Source organism: Bos mutus, chromosome 4 (assembly GCF_027580195.1).
Source record: "Bos mutus isolate GX-2022 chromosome 4, NWIPB_WYAK_1.1, whole genome shotgun sequence".
Taxonomy (NCBI): domain Eukaryota; kingdom Metazoa; phylum Chordata; class Mammalia; order Artiodactyla; family Bovidae; genus Bos; species Bos mutus.
This window is the reverse complement of record NC_091620.1, coordinates 57,000,530-57,016,983: the sequence shown is the minus strand read 5'-3', so window position 1 is coordinate 57,016,983 and position 16,454 is coordinate 57,000,530. Positions and strand designations below refer to the sequence as shown.

General features: G+C 38.5%; 1 protein-coding gene and 1 long non-coding RNA gene across 3 annotated transcripts in view; both read left to right on the top strand.

The window, feature by feature from the left end:
• The window catches only part of DPY19L1 (dpy-19 like C-mannosyltransferase 1), a 92,881-nt gene extending 82,399 nt beyond the window's left edge, over positions 1-10,482 (top strand). The window contains exons 22-23 of one of the 2 annotated variants that reach the window (XM_070369520.1): positions 7,685-7,866; positions 9,209-10,482. In XM_070369520.1, coding sequence (XP_070225621.1) covers positions 7,685-7,841 — 157 coding nt within the window. In that variant the 3' untranslated portion in view covers positions 7,842-7,866; positions 9,209-10,482. Of the gene's footprint in view, positions 1-7,684 lie in introns of both variants that reach the window. The other variant, XM_070369519.1, reaches the window with a different exon arrangement.
• Positions 10,483-10,868: 386 nt separating this feature from the next.
• Positions 10,869-16,454, top strand: part of LOC138987622 (uncharacterized) — a 96,449-nt gene continuing 90,863 nt past the window's right edge. The window contains exon 1 of the long non-coding RNA XR_011464006.1: positions 10,869-11,763. This is a non-coding gene — a long non-coding RNA (uncharacterized lncRNA). The remainder of the gene's footprint in view (positions 11,764-16,454) is intronic.

Genomic DNA, 16,454 nt, shown 5'->3' with positions numbered 1-16,454 from the left:
AGAGCAATAAGAGTTGGTAAGATTTCAAAGCAAATATGAATTCTAAAGGTGGGCTGCAGTCCATGGGGTCGCTAGGAGTCGGACACGACTGAGCGACTTCACTTTGACTTTTCACTTTCATGCATTGGAGGAGAAAATGGCAACCCACTCCAGTGTTCTTGCCTGGAGAATCCCAGGGATGGGGGAGCCTCGTGAGCTGCTGTCTGTGGGGTCTCACGGAGTCGGACACTACTGAAGCGACTTAGCAGCAGCAGCAGCAAAGTAGACTATTTAGAAATGTTGCACTTGGGTGAAGTGAAGTTATGAAGTGAAGTTGCTCAGTTGCGTCTGACTGTTTGCGACCCCATGGACTGTAGCCTACCAGGCTTCTCAGACCATGGGATTTTCCAGGCAGGAGTACTGGAGTGGGTTGCTGTATCCTTCTCCAGGGGATCTTCCTGACCCAGGGATCAAACTGAGGTCTCCTGCATAGTAGACAGACACTTCACCCTCTGAGCCACCAGGGAAGCCGAAAGCAAATGATAGCTTACTATTAAAATACTGAAGCGTCATCCCATAAGGAATATAGAAAGTAGTTTTTATCAGAAATCAAGGATATTTTATGGAACACTATTTTTTTTTTTAATTTTCATTACTCTTTAAGTAAACAGAAATCTTCAGGAGATTGCTATATCTGTGGCTTAATCAATCTCATTCACCATGTATTTCAGTGATACACGAAGGTGCTAAGATAAAATGATTAAATATTGACTCAGGAGTAAAAGTAGTTCTGAGGCAGTATCTATCAAGTGTTGCCCACAAGGAAACTCAAATAATTGTTTATTGTTGAATGATTTTCCAGTGAGTATGTCCCAAGTGACTGGAATTTAATCAAGATCTACAGAAAATGTTACTGAATCATAATTGAGAAAATGCTCCACGTCTTTATGAACATAAGGATATGTATGAAACTTATATACATAACCTTTAACTTTGTTATATAAATTTAGGACAAAAAGTTGTAAGCATCTCTCATAACAATTTGATGAAGACATTGTAATAAATGAATGTTGGCCTGACATTTACAATCAGAAGGACTCAGTTTCTTGGCAGATTTCTGCCAGCACTGGGGTCTTTACTGTCTCAGGGTTTACTTTCTGACTCAGTGATGCCAACCTGAAACACCTGTAAGTTACTGGAACATAAAAATTGTTTTGTGAGCTCTCTTCCCCAAACAAATGATGAACCTTGATTCAAGAGTCTTCATTTTTCCCTAGACCCATGCATATTTGAATATGTGAAAATTGCAGAGGCTGGCGTTCTTTATTCTAAGATGTTGATAGAGCTCCTTAGATTTGCATAGTTGTAGTAGTCTCATATTCTGATGGGCAGAGCACTGGTTTTTGTACACAAGAAAGGATCAAAAGACAAATTTAGGAAGTATGGCAATAAATCTTGGACACTGCACAAAGTCAGCAGTGAATTAACTGGCTTCTGATCCTCTTCATTTGGAGCTCACCTCCAGGGACAAGGCTGAGAGTTGGGTGGGGTGGAGGTTTGTGCTGGATTTCCCCTGCTGCACTGATTGCCCTTGTTGTGTTTGGGCAGCAGGAGTGGAGAGAGAGGAAAAAGAGGAAGTGGCTTCCTCTTATCTGGTTCCCCCTCAGTAACGACACTCTCCATCTTCTACAGGATTGTAAGTCTCAGAAAGTCTTAGGCAGGTGCACTCTGCTCAAAGCTTGAAACAAAACACAGCTGTGCTCTCTGTTCTGACAGAGAAGCAAATGGAGGGCTCAGAAGAGGAAAGGGAAGAAGGACTAATATTCAGTACTCTTACTTTCACAGTGGGAAGAACTGAGTTTCTGGCCAGAGCTGTCAATCAGAATTGGAACCTTCCTTACTGCTTTGGCCCTCACTCTCCAATTCTGTCATGCCAGCCTAAGACAGTTGTATGTGATTGGAAAAGAAAAATATGCCCGAACAGGGGGAGCAAATGGGGAACTAGTATAGGAGAAGAAAAGGAAGAGGCACTAATCCACCTGGAGCTTAAACTGATATCTGCCACAGTGGGCACTGTATTATGTGCTCTCATTTACAGAGTGGCTTAATTGTGCGCTTGATTATTCTTGAAATACTTGATTCCCTGTGTTCAAATACAAGTAGGAAAATATACTCAAATACAAGTTATAGATTCAGTTTTTAATTAGCTCCTTTTTTATTCTCAATTCTCTGCTCCTTCTCATTAATTCCCATAATAGAGTTGACATAAAAGTAAAAAACATCAATTCAGAAGAAAATTACTGAGATTTTCACTAATGCTGTTTTAAAGACATAGCTGACTGGCCTCAGGAAACTTTAGAAAACTCAGACAAGAACTAAAAGATGTTACACTTAGAGCTCACAAAGGCGGCTCTTTGTCTCGTCTTTTCCTGAAAGCAGTTGAACTCAGTAGCTGGTGCTTCGTGTGTGTTTCACTCTCTACTATCACTGGCCTGCAGTGTAGTAACAGTTTGGCCTTGGTATGTGTGAGAAAATTAAAAGATGGAAAACCCAAGCCCAGTCATATCTTCATAGGTTAATAGAATCTCATATCAGCGAGGGTGTGAAGAAAAGTGTGCACTGAACACTCTTTTGTGGGAACACTCACTGGTAATACCTTTTTGGAAGATAATTTGATAGACGCATAGTGAAAATTGAATAGCGTTTTGACATGGTGATAGCACTGCTTCTAAAAACTTAGCTTATAGAAAGATAAAGGCACAAAATTATTTATATCAGCATTGTTTTATAATGACAAAAATGAGAAACAAGATATCTATCCATGAAAGAGTGATTAAATAATACATAAAAGTACTACACCTATGAAAAAGAATAAGGTAGGTCTTCATGAAATTGGACAGTGACCACTTTCTATTGCTAAGTGAGGAGTCCCAGGTTAATCTCAGTTTTGTAAAAGCAGCCCGGGAGCACCTGTGAATATAAATGTCTGTGCCTATGTTTTTGTGTGCTTGTATGTCTGAACGTGAATAAAAAAGGTCGAACAGAATGCATGCTGGATTGTTTATAGAAGCACCTCTGAGGAAGGGCATTGGAGGTGATAGTGGCTTCTACTTATTTATTTTGATAGGTTCATATTTTGACATCTTTTGAGTGAAGGTTCCCTTTAAATTAAAGATGTTTAAAAAAAAATAAATTAAAGATGTTATGGAAAAGGAGAAAGCATGTGCATTCCTGTCTAGTGCTTGCCTCGTGGTAAATAGCAGGGTCATGGGGCTGCCCTTGGTAATTAAAGGGACTTGTTGGAAATGGTGTTTTCTCTTACAAAGAAAAGTGAAGCAGCTATGACAAAACACAAGCTGTTGTCAAATCTCTATAATTTTTCCTTGGTTTTTCTGTTTTTTAGCATTTTAAAAATGTAAAATTTGTGAAATCCCTTTCACTTTTTTTGTTTTTAATTGATATTTGGAAGAGTCCAGGCCAGTTGTCTTGCAAGAATGTCCCACATTTGAATTTGTCTAACTTATTCCACATTATTAAATTCAGTCTGGCAAAATTTGGCAAGAACACTGCATAGATGGTGTTGTGTACTTTCCATTATGTTACTTTTGGAGATACCTGTCACTTTGTTCTGTTATTGCTGATGGTAAGTTTGATAACTTGATTAAAGAATGTCCCAGCTCTCGCCATTTTAAGGAGACAAATGTCCTTTATAATCAAACCTTTCACCAGGTAGTTCTTGCATCCACTCATCCACTTCTTACACTTTCCTGAATCAGTTATTATTAATACATTGGTGATTATAAAACCAGTAATATAATAGATTTGAAAATAATATATCAGTTACTGTTTAGTGGAAGTAAGAATGGATTTGGTAAATAATAAAGGGTCACCTTGTGTCTCCATGTCAGTTCAATTCAGTTTAGTCACTCAGTCGTGTCTGACTCTGCAACGCCATGGACTGCAGCACGCCAGGCCTCCCTGTCCAACACCAACTGCCGGAGTCTGCTCAAACTCATGTCCATTGAGTCAGTGATGCCATCCAACCATCTCATCCCCTTCTCCGCCTGCCCTCAATCTTTCCCAGCATCAGGGTCTTTTCAGATGAGTCAGCTCTTCGCATCAGGTGGCCAAAATATTGGAGTTTCAGCTTCAACATCAGTCCTTCCAATGAACACCCGGACTGATCTTCTTGGACTGGTTGGATCTCCTTGCAGTCCAAGGGACTCTCAAGAGTCTTCTCCAACACCACAGTTCAAAAGCATCAGTTCTTCTGGCTCAGCTTTCTTCACAGTCCAACTCTCACATCCATACATGTCTACTGGAAAAACCATAGCCTTGACTAGATGGACCTTTGTTGACAAAGTAATGTCTCTGCTTTTTAGTATCCTGTCTAGGTTGGTCATAACTTTCCTTCCAAGGAGTAAGCATCTTTTAATTTCATGGCTGCAGTCACCATCTGCAGTGATTTTGGAGCCTCCCAAAATAAATTCAGCCACTGTTTCCACTGTTTCCCCATCTATTTGCCATGAAGTGATGGGACCAGATGCCATGATCTTAGTTTTCTGAATGTTGAGCTTTAAGCCAACTTTTTCACTCTCCTCTTTCACTTTCATCAAGAGGCTCTTTAGTTCTTCTTCACTTTCTGCCATAAGGGTGGTGTCATCTGCATATCTGATGTTATTGATATTTCTCCCGGCAATCTTGATTCCAGCTTGTGCTTCATCCAGCCCAGCGTTTCTCATGATGTACTCTGCATAGAAGTTAAATAAGCAGGGTGACAATATACAGTCTTGATGTACTCGTTTTTCTATTTGGAACCAGTCTGTTGTTCCATGTCCACTTCTAACTGTTGCTTCCTGACCTGCATACAGATTTCTCAAGAGGCACGTCAGGTGGTCTGGTATTCCCATCTCTTTCATGTCACATTTTGATAATTCTCAAAATATTTCAACTTTTTTCATTTTTATATCTATCATGGTGATCTGTGACCAGTGATCTTTGCTGTTACTATTGTAATTGTTTTGGGGCACCTTGTACTGTACCCATGTAAGATGGCAAACTTGATGAGTGAATGTTGTATGTGTCCTGACTGTTCCACCAACCAGCTGTTCCCCTCTCTCTTTCTCCTTGTGCCTCCCTATTCTTTGAAACATAGGCCAATTAATAATTTTTCAGTGGCTTCTAAGTGTTCAAGTGAAAAGAAGAGCTGCATGTCTCTCACTTTGAAACAAAAGTTATAAATGACTAAATTTAGTAAGGAAGGCATATCAAAGGCCAAGATGGGTCAAAAGCTAGGCCTCTTGTGCCAAACAGTTAGCCACATAGTGAATACAAAGGAAATGTTCTTGAAAGAAAAGTGCTACGCCAGTTAATACATGAATTATAAGAAAGTGAAACACCCTTATTGCTAATATGGAGAAAGTTTTAGTGGTCTGGATGAAAGATCAAACCAGCCACAACATCCCCTTAAGCCAAAGACTAATTTAGAGCAAGGCCATAACTCTCTTTAGTTTTGTAAGGGTTGAGAAGGTGAGGAAGCCACAGTGGTAAAGTTTGAAACCAGCAGAGGTTGGTTCATGAGGTTTAAGGAAAAAAGTCATCTCTATAATATCAGAGTACAAGATGAAGCAGCAAGTGCTGATGTAGAAGCTTCAGCAAATTATCCAGGTCTAGCTGAAATCATTATTGAAGGTGGCTACACTAAGCAACAGATTTTCAATGATGAAAGCCTTCTATTGGAAGAAGATGCCATCTAGGACTTCCATAGCTGGAGAGGACAAGTCAATACCTGGCTTCAAATCTTCCAAGAACAGGCTGTCTCTCTTCAGTTAGTTCAGTTGCGCAGTTGTGTCCAATTCTTTGCAGCCCCATGGACTGCAGCATGCCATGCTTCACTGTCCATAACCAACTCCTGGAGCTTGATCTCTCTTATTAGAGGCTAAAGCAGGTGGTGACTTGAAGCTGAAGCCAGTGCTGCATTTATCATTCTGAAAACCCTAGGGCCCTACTGAATTATGATAAACCTACTTTGCCGGTGCTCCAAGCCTGGATGATAGCACAACTGCTTACAATGTGGTTTCTGACTATGATAAGCTGTTAAGACCTGCTTGGGGAAAAAAGATTCATTTCAAAATATAACTGCTCATTGACAATGCACCCGGTCACCCCAAAGCTCGAATGAATGTACAATGAGATTAACGTTGTTTTCATGCCTTCTAACATAGCATCCATTCTGCAGCCCCACAGTTCAAGTAATTTCTGTTTCGATGTCTTATAATTTAAGAAATACACTTTGTAAGGGTATAGCTGCCATAGCCAGTATTCTTCTGTTGGATCTGGGCAAAGTCAGTTGAAAACCATTTTGGGAAGGATTCACCCATCTAGATACCATTAAGGGCATTTGTGATTCCTGGGAAGAGGTCAAAGTCTCAGAGTTAGCAGGAGCTTGGGAGAAGCTGACTGCACCCCTCCTGCTTGACTTTGAGGGGTTCAAGACTGCGGTGGAGTAAGGGACTGCAGATATGGTGCAAGTAGCAAGACAGTTAGGGTTAGAAGTGGGGCCTGAAGATGTAACTGAATTGCTACCATCTCATGATGAAACTAGCAGATAAGAAGTTACTTCTTATGGATGAGCACAGCACGTGGTTTTTTGAGATGGACTCTACTCCTGGTGAAGATGCTGTGAAGATTGTTAAAATAACAACAAAGGATTTAGAATATTACATAAATTTAGTTGATAAAGCAGTGACAGGGTTTGAGAATATTGATTCCAATTTTGAAAGAAATTCTACTGTGAGTAAAATGCCATCACACAGCATTGTGTGCTACAGAGAAATCGTTCATGAAAGAAGGAGCCCATTAAGGTGGCAAGCATCATTATATTGTCTTATTTTAAGAAATTTCCATAGCCACCCAGGCTATCTGTAACCATTACCTTGATCGATCAGTAGCCATCAACATTGGGGCAAGACCCTCCATCAGCAAAAATATTATGAAGCCTTATCACTGAAGACTCAGATGATGGTTAACATACTTTTTAGCATTAACGAATTTTTAAATTAGGATATGTAATTCTATTGCACACTTAAAAGAACTCAGCATAAACATAACGTTTACATGCACTTGGCAATATAACTCAAAAATTTGGTTACTCACTTTAATGTAATATTTGCTTTATTGTGGTGGTATGGAACCAAAACTGGGATCTCTTGGAGGTATCCTGTATAATTTTCTGCATCAGTATATGCAGTATATAATCTGCATCAGTATTCCTCTTACTATGTGCTGGGCACCATGCTGGATGCTGTCTCTCCCATAGTCCCTTACATCATGGGTCTGTCCCATTTTACCTATGTGGAGAGTGAGATTGAGTGAACTACCCAAGACCACATTTTTGGTAAGTAGCTGAGGCAGAATTCAACTGAGGTCTTTTACCCCACCACCTGAATTCACGTATATTATATGTCTTTTTCTTTCTTTATTGTCACCTTTGCTGTGTTCACCTTGTTCTAGAAAGGATTTATGGTAGCTTAAATAAAAATAACTATGATAGGGTATTTTTGATTTTTTTTTTTTTTTAAAGAAAGCTAACTTATTTTAAGTGAAAAAAGAAATGAGGGTAGGAACATGGAAAATGTGTTCCTTTATCTTCCATTATGTAACGTACAGTGGTTTTTTTTTTTAATCTGCACATTAATTTTTCTAGGCCTGGATGCAGTATGCCTGAAATCTGGGATGTGGAAGATCCTGCTAATGCTGGGAAACCTCCCTTATGCAACCTCTTAGTAAAGGAGTCCAAGCCTCACTTCACCACTGTATTCCAGAACAGTGTTTACAAAGTCTTAGAAGTCATAGAGGAGTGACTGCTGCCTACAGAGAATTCCACCAGTAATGGTTTCCATGTTTTGCTAATAACTCATGCCTTGTTTTTAATTCAGATTCCCAAAACTTTTGTAGGTAACTGTTTTCAAATAGAAAACGTCTTATTTGGTCAGTCTGAATGTAAAAATACTTAAACCTTTATCAGTTGGTTACTATATCAATGCACCCCTTAAAATTTGCTATGCAAATGAGTATATGCTTGTACTTGACTTAAATATTTGTCCTAAAGTGAGCAAAGCTACCTGTATAAAAAAATATGATGGGTCATAACAAGGTGATGTGAAAATATAGTCACTTCTGAACTGTGTAGGGGCTGATTTTACAGTTTGTGGACTATTGATGCCCCTTGCTTTTTTCTCTGCCTTTTGCTCTTGTCTTTCGAACATTTCAGTGATTATTGTAAGCTCCTCAGTCATGTCAGCCCCTGTCATCAATTTCAGAAAGAATAGCTGGGGCAGACATGGATATTTGCTGTGTAGACCTATAATTTATTTCCCTTCTTCACACTCTTTGTTCTCTGTTGCTCTTGTTAATAAAGCATTTCCTGCCCGTTGTAAATCCAAGTTCTTGGACCTAGTCTTTAGGACCAGATTCCTACAACTGCCAACCACATGGCATTAGTGTATGTTGGCTTGTCTGTTTCTTTCTCAATATTCTTTGTCAAATAAGTGCTATTTACTCATTTAATTGCTTATCAGTTACTTATTCTTGGTTTAAAAAGTTTAATGACAATTGCGTATTTTTCTCATTTTTAGTAGTATTCGAATGTTTATATTTTAATAACTTTAAACCACTTAAAATTTTTCATGTATAATTGTTTAAGAAAAGCTATTTTGAACAACCACAGATGCATCTAGCAACTAATGTATATGTGAGTAGATATAATTTATAGTGGAAGACTGTAGTGTATGGTAATTTTTCTTTTATTATTAAGATACCATAAATATGACTAGTTTTTTGGTCACACAGTAAATAAGTAATGATAAGTGAATGGAGTTTTTATATTTTACTTTTAAAATTGCCTGTCTTTAATAAGACGAAGCCTTAAACCTTATGTTATAATTTTGGTTTCAAAAACCATCACTTCAGTATGAGGAACTAATATATTCAGTCTTCCTCTTTACTTTTTTCTTATCTGTTTATTTGTATCTTGAAACTTTTCCAACTTGCTTTAAATTCCTAGTATGAATTTTTGCTTCTTAGAAGTTAATTTGTGTGAAATGAGATTCTACAAAACACTGAACCCTCATAGTTCTGAGAAATGGTTTTAAGATTTAACGTTCTAAGCAAACCATGACTCTGGCAGACTACACATTTAATTACACAGTGTTCTCTTTATTAACTGCAGGCAGATTAACCTCATTGTGGACTGTCCTTGAGACCTGAGTCCTCAGGGCTGGTTTCCGGTGCCTGCTCCAGGAAGCCACTGAAGAGCTGTTCTCTTTCTGCCTTCTCTCCAGAGCCCAAGGACAAGCCTGGTCTGGGGGAAGCACTAGCTTGCTTAGAACAGACAGCTGCCGAGACAGCCCAGGCTGAGGCACGTGCAGCCCCGAGCCTGCCCCAGAGCCCGTCTTTCCCAGGGAGCCTCCTTCTGGCCGAGATGGTCAGTGACTTCAGGTGCCTCTCCCTCTTTCTTGCTCACTGGGTGACTTATTTCTTGGTCTTGGTCTTTAGCCAGTTTTAGAAAACAAGGAAGCATCTGGGGAGTTTGGATTAGGAGTAGAATTTAAGCAGTGATGCAGCAACGCAGAAAAATGGGAAGTGGGCACTTGAGGCCTGGGAGGATGAAAGCCACCATGGGTGGGGAGAGGAGAAGTGTGTGCTCCGTTTTATTTCCCATTCTTTCTCACATAAATGTGTTTTGTACATCCAGCGTTTACTATCTTTTTTAAATTTTACTTTTAAAGTCATTCTCTATTTTTCCCACCTTTAAATAATTCCCTTCCCAGTAAGTTTACATGTAATTATTTGAAATTCCACATAGGAAAAACGTTAAAATGGTGTTTTAACTGTTTTATATGCTGGGAAAAGATAAAACTAGTTAAATTAGGGTTTTTTTTTTAATTATTATTTTCAGAAGACTCCTTTCATAGCAGTATTTATTCATTTAGCTCCACCAGCAAGCTATGATTATGTTTTAGGCCAGTCAGTTTAGAAAAGACGCCCTGGGCTACACTGCACACTCGGCCTTGGTCACATCTGTAGCAGCCGGTGCTGAAGGTTATAAATATCTTTTATGGCAACACAGAGTAGTAGTAGGTTCGATATACATGATAAACAGTATTAGAGCTCAGTATTTTATGCATTTTTAGCATTTAAAAATATTTTTGCTTTAGTGTGAGGAAGGTTAGGATGGTCAAGGCAGTGATAAAAATAGCTATTGCTATGACATTAGGAAAGGAAAAAAAAAAGTTGGGGCAGTATTCCTTAAAAAAGATAAGCCTCTTAAAATTGCTTAGCAGAAACAGTGTAGTGTTAAAATAGGACAATGATACTAAGGAGAAAATGAAAGAATGTATCAAGAGTAAATTGATAATGCATAGGGGAATTGTATTTTTATGAATTTTTTGCCAGTTGTTTACATGTACTATGTATGTTAAATAAAAAAGATCATGAAAAATATGGAAAGTGTTTTTTTTTTTTAATTCTTATTTTCATTTCCTTCTTAGCTGTACATATGTTTAGCCTCATTCTGTGGTCAGATAACCCCACGAACTGGTCTATGGCAGATTGCAGTCCTGAATAAAGGGGAAGGGGTAAAGGTCCTTGGAGCTACTCAATCCTCTTCATCAGTGGTGGAATAGCTGTTGAGGTTTCCCACACTCTTCTCGTGTTTGTGGCATTATATACACTTACATTACTGTTTATGTCAAGGGACACAATCATTCTTTAAAGTCATTTTTTCAGGGTAATTCCAGAGTTGCTGAAAGCTTTTTTTTCATACATTAAACCACAGTTTGGCCTCATGACATTTTCTAAATTATAAGTCCTTGTGTTAGTTTGATACAAGCATCAACTTAGTTTTTGTTTTTGTTTTTTTTAATCTGCTAGGAGGCAAGACAGGTTAGCTTAATTCATGCCTCTATAAGTTTTTACACAGTAACACCTTCATTCTCTGACATGTTTGAGGAGAGTAATTCTCAAAGATAGTGTGAGAATCAGAATCACCTGGAGGGCTTGTTAAAACAGACTACTGCACCTCACCACAAAGGTTTCTTACTCATAACAAAGGTTGGCCTAAGGTGGTGCTATCATCTGAATGTTTGTGTCCCCAAAATTCATATGTTAAAACCCTAATTCCCAAGGTGATAATAATAGAAGGTGGGGCACCTGGGGTGATTAGGTCATGAGGATGGAGCTCTCATAAATGGGATTAGTGCCCTTATAAAAGAGGCCCAAGAAAACTCCCTTGCTACCTCCTCCATGTGAGATTATAGCTACAAGGGGCAATCTATGAACTAGGAAGTGGGCTCCAACCAAATACTGAATCAGCTGGCACCTTGATCTTAGACTTCTAGCCTCCAGAACTGTAAGAAATAAATTTCTGTTCTTTTTAAGATACCTAGTTTGTGGTATCTTGTTATAGTAGTTCAAAAGTAGTAAGCCAGATAGGACCCCAGAGTTTGCATTCTAACTAGTTCTCAGGTAATGCTATGCTGTTCCTGCAGGGAGTATTCTTGAGAAAAGCTGTTCTAATGGATAGGAAGGGACTATCTGGAATACTGGCCTCTAGCGGGCGCTTCATTCCTGACAGTACTTATCCCACCAGGACAGGCTAGAGGGTCCCTATATCGGGAACTGAATTTTACGGAGTTCTTTCTTTGTCTCTTAGGGAGCATGCTTCAGTGGAACTTGCAAGGAGCAAAGAACAGATAATGTGCTTTTTAACCAAGAACAGATAAGGTAATTTTTAATCAGACATTAATATAGCTCACTTGCACTGTGCTGAACAGGTAGTATGGACCATTTAAGTATTTTGAACTTGTATACTATAGACAGGCTTAGACCTTTCTTTTCAGTCCAAAGATTGAAAAAGAGTGAAATCATGTGAGATCGAATTTACTTTTGTAAAATTACGTTGCCTAAAAGAAAATAGATAAATTCAGTGATGTGTGTGAATTTAAAACTTCATTTTCCACTTCATTACTTTTGTTTGACTCCAGAAATCCTCAGTCTTCTCTCTCTATTAGGGAGCAGTTCAGGATCAGCTGTGGTCCACAGATCACCTGTTTTCTCTCTTTTGCCTGCCTGTTCTCCTTCCCCACAACTAGAAGTTTCTAATTTAAATCAATAAAATTGTTACCTGTGCAAAAAAAGAGGAGGTGCTTTTGAACTTCATTACAGACTTGAATTGATCTTTATTTCATAGTACTGTCAGTACAAACACGCTTTTACATTCAAAGTTAAAAAGGACATTAAGGTATAGGAAAGTCTTGAAAACTCTTTCATCCTTCCTGTCCTCCCATGAGAGCAATTTTAAAATTCTGAATGAACTTGAGAGTTGAAGACTTTCTCTCTCAAGATTTTGAGTCATTGGAGTATAATTAAAGGTAAGAGATTCAGATAGTATTGATATTGGCTCTGCTTTCAAAGCAATGCTTTCTATACTCTTTATCTAACCCCAAATTCTAATTACTTTAAATAAACAATGAGTTGTCAAAATAACTTGCAAATAAATAGTAGCACTATGGAGTATTCTGTTTATGCAGGCATGTTCTTTTAAATTCAGCAGAATGTAATTTCCTTGATTTTTTTTAAGTATATGGGCTCCCCCATATGCAAATTTAATACCTTGAAAGAAAGTTTAATGTAGCAAAATTCAGCTCATTCAGTTGTGATACTGACTGCTCTTAAAGCTTTAGTGCTTACTCATTTCTAAAAAAAAAAAAAAAGAAATGAAAATAAGAAATAACCATTTCTAAGATTTGGCATCAGGTCATGAAGTTCAGCTCTTCAGCTGAACTTTATAGACACAGCTCACATCTCTGGCCCTGTCCCCTTGGATCTTCACTCTTGGTATCTCTGTATTAACCAGAGTCCAGATTCAGGGACCTCCCTCTTGCCCTAGAACATTATCTTCCTAGGAGTTGTAATTCAGTAATCCTCCCAGCTCTTAAATCTGTGATGTATTTGACTTTTTCTAACACAGACCCTTTATGGCAGTCATCCTCAAGCTTGTCAATATATTGGAAATTATTTGTGAAGCTTGAAAAATACTGAAGCCTTTCCCCCATCTCCACAAATTAGAATTTAAGCAATCTGGGAGGAGTCTTAAGATTTGGACCTTTAAAAAATGCAGGCCTCCCTGCCTTACGTCTGGATGTCCATTCTTCCCATGTCTCTGCCCAATTGAATTAGAAATGGTAAGCAAGTTTCTTTCATATACACTCTTTTATTAATAATGATTGACTGTTTCTATTAATACTTTATTAATCACGGAACTTAGTGTTGAGTAGACTCTCTGAGGAAAGAATTTTTTGTTCAGTTAGAGGTAGTTGCCATGGTGGGTATGAGAGGCGGGATAGTGACAGCATAGGTACCACATATTTATAAACCCTGATTTGAGTGCCTGTGAGAAATGGGAATTTAACAGCCAAAAGCAAAAAAAGAATAAAAATAAACTAATTTAAAATTCACTTTGACAATTTAATATTTGTTGTGGAGAATCTTTCTTCTCTTTGCTGATCTTTTTTTTTTTTCATTTTCCTGGAATATACTTTCTTGATCGGTTTTTATTTCAAGATGCAGTTTAACTCAAATGTCAACTCCTCTGTGAAGACTTCCCTAACTGCCTTCCCCTTGGCAGAGTGAACTGTCCCCACTGTCCACATTCCTATCACTCCTAAATTCCACACATCTAATATGACTTGTACTGCACTGTGTCCTTTCAGACTGGACCTGTGTCTTAGTCCATTCCAAATGCACAGTTTCTCCTAACACAGTGCCTAGGAAGTGGAAATGCTTAATAGTTTTTTTAAATAAAACATGCTTTATTCAACATTGCAGTAAATTCTAGGTGGCACTGTAATTATTTAAACTAAAAGAAATGGAAGATTATGTATCCTAACTGTGGAGATGAAATAATAAGGAAATGCAGGATCTCTTTAGATTGATATCATATGTAGAAGAAAAATTTCTTTGATAAATAATTAAACAAAAATTAACATCATTAACATACCCTAGCTGCTGCTGCTAAGTCACGTCAGTTGTGTCTGACTCTGTGTGACCCCATAGATGGCAGCCCACCAGGCTCCCCCGTCCCTGGGATTCTCTAGGCAAGAATACCGGAGTGGGTTGCCATTTCCTTCTCCATTGCATGAAAGGGAAAAGTGAAAGTGAAGTCGATCAGTCATGTCCGATTCCTAGCAACCGCATGGACTGCAGCCTACCAGACTCGGTCTATGGGATTTTCCAGGCGAGAGTACTGGAGTGGGTTGCCATTTCCTTCTCTATATCCTAACTAGCTACCTTGATACATTCAGAAATGGCTGGTAACCCAGTAACTATTGGGAAACAATATGGTAAAGATGGATATGTTTGTCTCCAAAGAAAGCACTCTCTTTGGCCTCATTTGGTTTGTGTGGCCCAGGATACTATGATGGCCAGTGCTGTGTACATTCACTGCTGACCAGGAAGCTGGGAACTCTGATTAGGAGTTCAATTAAAGTGTGGGAGGAGGAAATTTGCATAGGATGGGGAGAGACTCATGTCACTAGATAAGGATATTAGACAAAACATGACAGCAGTCATACAATTCATATTACCATAATTGAGACAACTAAATTAGAATCCTGGGTCCATTGTTTGCAAACTTTGTAAGATAAGACATGTTATTATTTGAGACTCATTCTTACCTTTAAAAAGGATATGCCCCCTAGGGTGGTAATTAAAAACAAGAGAAGTGGACAAATCCACAAACAGCAGGAAATTATAACAAATGTGACAGAAATTGATGTAATAAGCAGGCAAAAAAGTCACTAGTGATATACATGGTTTTAGCAATAAAGGAATCTTAATGTAATGGTCCTTTATAGTACAACTACACTAAACAAATGAAGAATACACCTCCTATTCCAGTATGTGGGATATTTCCAAGAACTGACAAAGCATGAACTCCAGGAAGGCAAACATTTTCAATCTGTTTATTTCACTGATGTAACAATATTGGTTAAATGAAAAAAGTGGTCCTAAATGGGATCACATGGCAATTCTCAAAAGAAGTAATGATTAAAATCCCTAAATGTGAGAAATTAATATAAAATTTAAAAAACAGTTTTAAATAAGCCATAAATCAATGAAGAATCTATGATGAAAATTTGAGGAAAAAATAGAGCAATGATATACTACAAACTGCTTGTGGGGTATATTTAAAGCAAATCTAGGAGTATGTTTTTTTCTCTATATAGTCTAAAATGCACATATTAAACTAAAAATGAATTCGAATATCAATGTCAGGCATATAGACAAAGAACAGCACACTACCCCATCCCCAAACTGAAGGAAATAAAAGCAGAACTTGATGAAATAAAGATATCAAAAAAGCAAAGTTGGTTATTTGAAAAAATTCTTAATGGAGAGGAAAACAAGACATAAAAATTATGAATGGTGAATTACAGAAGCTGCAGAGAATAGGTGGAGGAGAAGTTATCACAATTTTGTCAATAAATTTGAACACTTAGATGGTTAAATTTCTAGAGAAATGCAATTAATCCAAGAAAAGTAGAAATTAGGAGTAGTCTTATCCCCAGCAAAGAAATCAAATTAGTAATTTTTAAAGATCTCTCTTCAAAGAAAATAATAAATCCAGAGAGTTTTGCAGACTTCTGCCAAACATTTCGGAGAAGGCAATGGCACCCCACTCCAGTACTCTTGCCTGGAAAATCCCACGGATGGAGGAGCCTGGTAGGCTGCAGTCCATGGGGTCACTGAGGGTTGGACACGACTGAGCGACTTCACTTTCACGCGTTGGAGAAGGAAATGGCAGCCCATTCCAGTGTCCTTGCCTGGAGACTCCCAGGGACGGGGGAGCCTGGTGGGCTGCCGTCTATGGGGTCGCACAGAGTTGGACACGACTGAAGCGACTTAGCAGCAGCAGCAGCAGCCAAACATTTAAGATGCAGATCATGTCAATCCCATACAAACACCTAGAAAATAGGAAATAAAAGAACCCCAGCTTTTGGGCAACTGTAACATTAAATAACAAGAGCAGAGAGGATGAAGTCAGGATAGGAAAATCACAGGTCTGTTACATTCATGAACAAAGATGCAAACAAGAATCTAGCAATAAACTGAACTTAAGATATAAAAATGCTGCTGCTGCTAAGTCGCTCGTCTCTGGGATTCTCCAGGCAAGAACACTGGAGTGGGTTGCCATTTCCTTCTCCAATGCGTGAAAGTGAAGTCGCTCACTCGTGTCCAACCCTCAGCGACCCCATGGACTGCAGCCTACCAGGCTCCTCTGTCCATGGGATTCTCCAGGCAAGAGTACTGGAGTGGGGTGCCATTGCCTTCTCCGATAAAAATACTAGTTCACCTTAAATTGACCTATATTTTAATATCCCAGTACCTTGCCTGGAAAATCCCATGGATGGAGG